The sequence below is a fragment of the Rhea americana genome, unplaced genomic scaffold (assembly GCF_003343005.1).
Source record: "Rhea americana isolate MKP2758 unplaced genomic scaffold, rheAme1 scaffold_598, whole genome shotgun sequence".
NCBI classification, from domain to species: domain Eukaryota; kingdom Metazoa; phylum Chordata; class Aves; order Rheiformes; family Rheidae; genus Rhea; species Rhea americana.
Window position 1 is genome coordinate 71,909 of NW_028186754.1, and position 7,657 is coordinate 79,565.

General features: G+C 54.6%; 1 protein-coding gene across 3 annotated transcripts in view; it reads right to left on the minus strand.

Moving 5' to 3' along the window:
- Nucleotides 1-1,845: 1,845 nt before the first annotated feature.
- The window catches only part of NACA (nascent polypeptide associated complex subunit alpha), a 13,830-nt gene continuing 8,018 nt past the window's right edge, over nucleotides 1,846-7,657 (minus strand). The window contains exons 4-10 of one of the 3 annotated variants that reach the window (XM_085319564.1): nucleotides 6,958-7,653; nucleotides 4,845-4,930; nucleotides 4,392-4,469; nucleotides 3,726-3,872; nucleotides 3,267-3,395; nucleotides 2,387-2,509; nucleotides 1,846-1,975 (exon numbers count right to left, since the gene is read on the minus strand). In XM_085319564.1, coding sequence (XP_085175690.1) covers nucleotides 1,961-1,975; nucleotides 2,387-2,509; nucleotides 3,267-3,395; nucleotides 3,726-3,872; nucleotides 4,392-4,469; nucleotides 4,845-4,930; nucleotides 6,958-7,653 — 1,274 coding nt within the window. In that variant the 3' untranslated portion in view covers nucleotides 1,846-1,960. The remainder of the gene's footprint in view (nucleotides 1,976-2,386; nucleotides 2,510-3,266; nucleotides 3,396-3,725; nucleotides 3,873-4,391; nucleotides 4,470-4,844; nucleotides 4,931-6,957; nucleotides 7,654-7,657) is intronic. The other 2 variants (XM_085319563.1, XM_085319565.1) reach the window with 2 other exon arrangements.

Here is a 7,657-nt window from a genome sequence, read left to right on the forward strand (position 1 = left end):
TTGGCGCCGCTGGCCCACCCGCGTGTGCGCGGCGTGGGGGGCGGGCGGCTCCTGCTGCTCGGACGACCAAAGCGACGTGGCGGCCACCGCAGAGCACGAGTTCGGCGCTGCCAGGGCTGCCCCGCGCAGGGCCGCCTCGCGGCCTGTCTGCTGGGCCCCGGGCTGGGCCCACGAGCCGGGCCCAGCACGCGGGGCACGAGCCCAGGTGCCAAGTCACAGCCGGAGCYCTGCGCAGCCCGGCAGGGGGGAGGTTAAACGCTACCCGAACGGAAACTCAGCTCCGCAGCTAGRGGGAACGGCGGTCACTGAGGCCTCGCTCCCCGTAGGCCTGTGTGCGGCCTCCGAGTTTGACCCCTGGAGCTCGAAGTGGCTTTGAAGTCCTGATGCCGCCCTGCGAGCCAGCGGCTCTCCGGTCTCTTCATTAAAACCGTTCAGGGCTGCTCCCCAGGCCGCTCTTTTGACGGGTCTTCCTGTAGCTTGGCGGCAGCATCCATCCCTGGCAGCCCTGCCTCCCTCGAGGCTCCCCCCAGAGCTGGAGCGCTGCTGGGGGCGGCTGTGACCAAGCGAAGCATCACACAATATTTTCCTGTGTTCAGGCGCTGGAGAACTGCGTGAAAGGGTAATGAAGGGCTTCTAGCTAGAATCTCCCACTTCATCTGCGGCTTCATGCTGGCTGCCCGTATAGCAATGTTGCTAATCAGCTTTAATGAGCTGTTCTAAGGGCCAGATTTTATTGCACAAGGGAGAAAGAAATGCTGCTAAATGGCAGAAAGATGCCTATTTTCACAGCTTCAGCCTCAGCATTTCATGAGACTTGGGGCTTTGGGCGGGTGAATGTCAGTTCAGTTCCCACCCCTGTCAAGTRCTGAAAGACTCCCTCTGCATGCAAAACAACTTCCTGGGTAAGCACAAGCCTTCCCTGCAGGCCTTGGAGGCAGGAGAAAAGCAATCAAAGCTCAGCCCCTTCTACAGCTCTGCTCTGCCATGCCACTCAAACTCCAACAAAGCAGCACTGCAAAAATGGTAGGACTTAACTGCTTGTTGATGCTCAGCCCAGCAGAGCCCAGCCTGCCTGATGCCATTGGGCCACGCACTGTGAACATGAACAACCAACAGCGTGGGCAGGCAATCATCTCTGCTGGGGTGGGCGATGCAGCAGGGCCATCAGCAAGGAGCCACTGCCAAGGAAGGCAGGTCTAGGGCAGCAGAGGAAAGAAACAGAAGCTGTTAGGACCAGAGCAGCCAGCTCCCATGAYTTCTGGGTATCCCTAGCTGTTGCAAAGCTCTGGGTTCAAGAACCTGGAGGAATCTTGGCCTTCTCTCAAATCCAGCTGGAAGGCATGACAAGATCATCTTATCCATCTCTGTCCCATGGCTGCAGTGAATCAAATGAGAACCCCCTGTTCACTAATCTAAAGAGAATTTCTCGTTCTTTAAAACCATTGTGGTTTTCTGAGCTGAGACTTGCTACTGGGAGTGTCACAGCTGGGCTCTCACAGGAGAGCACTGTCTGGAACATTCCTGGGTGATGTGACACCCTTCAGCAGATGTCTCACCTATAGGTTTGAGACCTCCTGCTAGYTTCAGAGTGAGACAGCCTGTGCTAAGACCAGTGACCCAGGCATGCGTTGAAGTTGGAGGCCTTGGCTGGCTTTCCTGGGGCTCCCAGCCAGCCAACCTTTGACATCAGGAAGGAAATGAGGGAATGAGCAGGTGTTCTTCCTCTACCGTGCGACAGAACACAGAGTATCAGGCTTTGAAATCTTTGCAGGATGAAGGCTCTGCACCGGGGCCTCAACTACCCAGGAGGAGAGGGCAGCAAAGCCAAAAAAGAGCAAAAAAATGTTTCACCAACAATAAGCCACAACTTTTATTAACTGATAGAAATAGTACAAATTTTAAATTTAGTTGCATTTTACTCTTCTCTGAAACACCAAAAAAGGCTCCTCCCTCCTGACAGCTACATCGTCAATTCCTGCAAAGAGAAAGAGCAGTTAGAAGCCAGCCTTGCCCACTGGCACAGAACTCTGGCTCCAGACACATGGAGTGCTCTTTAGGGAAGACAAGCCCCTACAGCTTGTCTGCCCAGCAGGGCCTGCAACAGGTTGTTTTGCTTCCTGGCCTTCCACTCGGAAGCAAGCCACTGCACAGGGCATGCAGTTACTTGATACTCCACACAGATACTTGGGGTGCAGATGGAAGGAAACAAACTCCCTCCATTTTGCATCACGTAACTCCCAAATTCATTCCGTACTTCCTCCAGCTGCAGAGAAACAAGCACCACAGGTCTCCCCCACAGGGACGTTTCATTTCAAACTATTACATCTCTTCCCCAGGCTCAAGACTCACTTGACTGGCTGGAAATACCCTGCAGGCAGACACTCACCATTATAGCATTTACAATATCGTTACTGTTGTTCTTCAGGGCACGGACTGCCTTTGCTCGGGACACGTTCGCCTGGGACATGACCAGCTCGATATCTTTCACTTCCACACCAGTTTCGTCAACCTAAGGAGACATAGACCAGGATTGTGTCCAGCTGAACGCGTGGCCTGCTCAGTGCCCAGCGAAGAAAAATGGGATTGTCTGGATTGGGGCAGCTCCAAGTCAAGCCAAAGGCAGAACTGGGCACTATCTAGCCTTGCAGGCAGCCTTCTGACACTGACTGGGACCAGGTCCTCCAGGGGAAGGACCCAGCTCTTCCCTTTTGTCATCAAGCCAAACATTTGGGGGAAAGAAAGAAAACTGTGTGTCATAACGCAAAGTTCTAGATGTGGCACAAAGTGGCAGGGAAGGGGGCTCAGGCAGAAAGAGGAGCTGATGGAGCAATCCTGTAAGAGCAAATGCAGCAAGCAAGGGAGGAAGTGTCTTTGGGGAGCAAAACYATGATCCATGGAGCAAAGACAGAGCACAACGGCCTGGTAGGGAACCGCCCTGGTGGAGGGCAAATCCAGCTCCTCCTCCTCAGAGCTCTCTGGGGCACCTCCAGCCCAGGGCACCTCTGCTCAGCCCATGGCCAAAGCTTTGGACAGGTCAAGCAGACTACTGATTACACCTAGGATATAGCCTGTGAAGCCCCACCCTGGCAAGCGCTGCCAGGCAGGCAGCGTGGGGAGGAAGAACTTCTCAGAGCAGCACGCTCCGTTTAGCATGAATGTGCTTTAACACAATGAGGTCCTTCAGCTCAGTGGCTAGGCTTCGCATTTTGGTTCAGTGTCTGAACAAAGCGCCCTGCCCCGCTGCTGACAGTCTGGGGAAGGCATACCTCTTCCTCCTCACTCTCCTCCTGCACGGTGGGGGTCTGTGTGTTTTCTTGGATGTTTGAGACAGCTTCTCCTTGCACTTTGAACTTCTCAGCAGCTGCCAGCTGGGCCTGCTGGGACAGATCCTCGATCTGGGGGAGAGAAGAAGCACGAGTGAGGCCAGCCCTATGCAGAGTAAAATGTCAGCACACAGGCTCAGACATCACAGATGTTTTCCTCACTCTGCTGCAATGCCAGCACATTAAATAGCTCTGTTGCACAACAAAGCTGGGAAACCAGCTGTCAGTGAGGACTGGGGCCTGCCGACTCCTCTCTAGGGGCGTGCACAGCACCAGGGATCCAGCCAGCTGTGGCTGCTGTTCGCAGGTGGCAAGGATGAGCCTTGCTACCTCAGAGCTGCCAACTCGCTGCTGTGAATACAGATTAACATGGCTGCCAGACACGACGTAGAGTCAGCGCACCTTTGCTTCGCCAAAGACGATGTAGGTGTCTGATGCTGGGCTCTTGTATACGTCTGGCTTTGTGATGACAAAGAGGATGTTCTTAGATTTCCGAATGGTGACTCTGGTTACTCCTGTGACTTGGCGAAGGCCCAGCTTAGACATTGCCTTAAAAAAAAAAAAAAAAAGAAAAAGAAAAGAAAGAAGAGTGAGAGAAAGAAAAGTAAAAGTTCGTGAGACAGCCCAGCCTAGGACAAGATGCGTATGCTCATCTGCTCTCTAGAGACCAGGGTCCAACAATTGATGCGCTCATGTGAATGAAAATGTGTGTTTTACTGCTGCAAACAAGCATTCAAAGGCGTTTAGGCTGACACTGCGCTGAGCGCCTGGGAGGGAACTTTCTATTCCCAGCACTGGCACAGATCCGTAGCATGACCTCGAGCCACTTCAGGCACAAGGGTTTTTCCCGTGAAAGGGGGGCATCGCCTTGCCTGGGGGCCTGACCAAGGCAGAAAGTCACAGCAACCTTTCTCAGTGCCTGAAAGCCTTGCTGCTATAGTACAAGGGCAGGACACGGAGGAGGAGCAAATCTGAGCAGGGTTCATCAGACGAACTCCCAAGCCCAGCTCATCCACAGGCAGGCTGTTCGCTATATATGGATTTGGTCCCTTTACCATCCCATCTTACCTTTCGTGCTTTCTTTTCACTCCGACTCTGTTTAGCTTTGCTAACAGGTTCTTCATCTATTTCAGCTGCTGCTGCAAGCTGCAAGGACAGAAAGCAACAGGGACCTTAGACAGCTCTGAGGAGGTGATGGACAGCATCTACGGAGATCCTGCTTCTGCCTCTACTGGGCGCTGTAAACCCAAGGGGACCTGTTCTCTGACCAGCAGGGARGAAAAGAAAAATAGAGGTCTGTCCTTTCTGTAAAGGACAGCTCTCCAACCACCATTCCCTGGTGTGAGCTACCTGAGATGGGGGCTGCCTGAGGGGCCCTCAGGTGATTCTGAAGAGAAATTTTCCAGAAGAGCATCTCCCTGCACATGCTACACCTACCAAAACTCCCAGGAAGTGGGAGGTGAGCATGGCTGTCCTGACACACTCTCCTGCACRTCTGGCCTGTGCCCACGGCTGCCCTACCTGTGCCTGCTGTGTCGTGGCCTGTGTAGAGTCTTGTTCTTCAAGTTCTGGTACAGATTCATCACTGTCAGATTCTGTTCCGGACCCTATTGAAACAAACACATCACTTTGCAGCTTAGGACCTTGCAAAGAGAGGCAAGTAAGTCCCCAGGAAACAGCAAGATCAAAGACCCAAACTGCTTTGGCGTAAGCTTTGTTGCAGGGGTTTTGGTGCTGACACAGTTAAATCAAGTAGGGCTTTACAGGAACATACGAAYGCTCTTAAGGACCAACAAACTTTGTGAAACATACTGGAAAGCCCTAGAGAATAAATTCCATACAATCACCGGCTTGTCAAACTGCAAAAAAACTTAATTGTCAGTGTTCCCTGTATTTAAAAATATTAGAATTCCACCTGAAATGAATTTCAAGTCAGTATGCTTAAGTATGCTGGCAGAAGGAGCTCTCCCTACAACCCCAAACAATGAGCCAGCCAGTGGCACTCTCACCATGATGGAAATTCCCCTGCAGCAGCAAGGAGAGAACCTAGTGCCCAGACCAGCACGGGTGAGGCCTTGTGCCCACCTGCACCAGCAGCTGACCCATGCCAGGCTRTGCCATGCTCCTGCAGGGCTGTCGGAGCACTGCAGGTGCCCAGAGGCTCGCTTGGGAATGCCAATGCTCGCTGGTGAGTCAGTGGAGTCCCCAAAAGGCAGCATGAGCCAGAGCTGCTCCCCTAACTGAAGGTAATGTGCTGGCCAGCACGGCAGCCCCAGCTCAAGTAACAAGCCCAGAAGCATGGCAACCCCCCCAGGGCAGTGAGTCAGCACAAGCCCTGCACTGACAGAGACTCCTGTGGAGGCCAAAGAATGACACTCCCTTAATTCTGCTCAAACCTGTTTAGACAGCAGCAAAACTGGGGATTGCAGGAGCTCAGACATGCAGCATGGAAATGAGATCCAATTCACCTCGAGTTTTCGGGGCTGCYGTGCAGAGCCAAGCCTGTCAGTGACATTATTACAGGGAATGATTTGTAACTACCTGGAAAGCCCCTATCAGAGAACAGCATTTTTGGAAGCTCAAGTTGGCATTTGTGCCATGGCCTGAAAGCTGCCACAAGCCCAGGATGGCTCAGAGGGCTGCCAGCTCCAACGCCTCTCTGCTGCAGAGGCTGTGGTTAGCCTGTGAAACACAGCATCCCCTTGAAGCTGGTGTCTGACCACACAGGAGTGAAAGGAGCACAGTTGGGGCTCTCTTCAGCTCTCAGAGCAGGCTGGAGATGTGCACGATGCCTTCTCTTGGGCAGCTATTACCTGAATGCAGTTCCATTTCCTTCTCTCAGCACAGGCCTGTGCCCACGGATACGCTGAGCGAACACAGAACCCTCAGCAAAGCTCTGGGTTCTCTCTCTCTGCAGACTGTTAAGTGAGTCAGGGGGAATCCCAACAGCTCACACAGGCAAATGTGTTTCTCCCAGAGTGCAGGGACCCATTCCAACACCAGCAGTGCCCCCACCCCTCCTTCTGCTGGCTGACTCCCAGCAGAYGCCAGGCCTCGGCAGAGCTGGCGCATGCTAGCAGCTCCAAGTGACCAGAGTGCACCTGAGAGTCCTGGACATCTTCACGCAGAGATGTGTCCCCAACACAGCCACGCAGGAAGGAGAGGAAGGGAACAGGTAAAACCACGGTGGATGCCACACACACACGAGGGGGTATGTGTATGTGGCGGCTCCACTTGGAGTTTCAGCGTAAAGCCAGTTCAGACAACAGTTACAACACCTGCWCCACAAGCCACACTGTGCTCTGTGCCCGAGAACACGCTGTTAGTGACGCCAAGTCGCRCCTGCTGGCACTGGACCATGCAGTGAGCCCTGACCTGCCCGACCCCGTGACTGCAGGCCTGGCAGGTGACCCCTCCCCACTCCCCCACCTCCAAACTCAACAGCCACTCAGGTAGGCTCGGCTCAGTCTGGCATGGTTCGGGCCTGCCTGCAGCACCCGGCATTTCTAAAGACAACTCATCTAGATCGACACACCAAGCGACGTAGGGGCAGTTGGAGTCCCCGACAGCGAGTTAGTATCTGGTGGGCAGTAAGTGACATTCCATGCACACAGCACACCGAGCAGGCAAATACCCTTGTCATTCTTCATCACAGACTGCTTAGCTGGAGGAGCTGGGGCCTCAGCAGGGGCCACAGCTGCTCTGGGTGAGAGGTCCACCAGGATGGGCTGCAAAGGCGGTTCGACAGGAGGCACCTCTGGGGGAATCAGAGGTGGCAGGTCATCGTCGTCGACAGCAGCACAGACTGGGGCTGGGGCTTTTGATGGAGGTTTGGATGGGGGGGCACGTGGAGCCAGCTTAGAGAGCTTAGCTGAAGGAGGTTGCTTTTTAGTGGGGGAAACGGTAGGTGCAGAGGAAGCAGGCGGGGTGAGGTTACCCCCTGGGGCAGAGGCAGGAAGCTTGGCAGCTGGTTTCTGGGGGGCAGGACTGACAGCAGGGGAGGCTGCAGGGGCAGTGACCCCAGCTGATGGCTTAGGGAGGGCATCAGGAACCCCCAGGACTGGGCAAGCAGGAGAGACGGGCACAGATGTGGCAGCAGCTCCTGGAGCTGCAGCTAGTATGTCACGCACAGGGCTCATGCTAGCAGCAGAAGGGGCTGGAGCTGGGGCAGGGGCTGATGGGGCAGCCACAGGGCTCATGGGGGATGATCTGGCTGGTGAAGGGCCAGCAGGAGCTGTGAGCCCTGGTGCGGCTGGGGTGGGAGGAGCAGATGGGGCAGCCACAGGGCTCACGGGAGGCGATTTGGCTGCTGGAGGGGTGGATGGAGCTGGTGG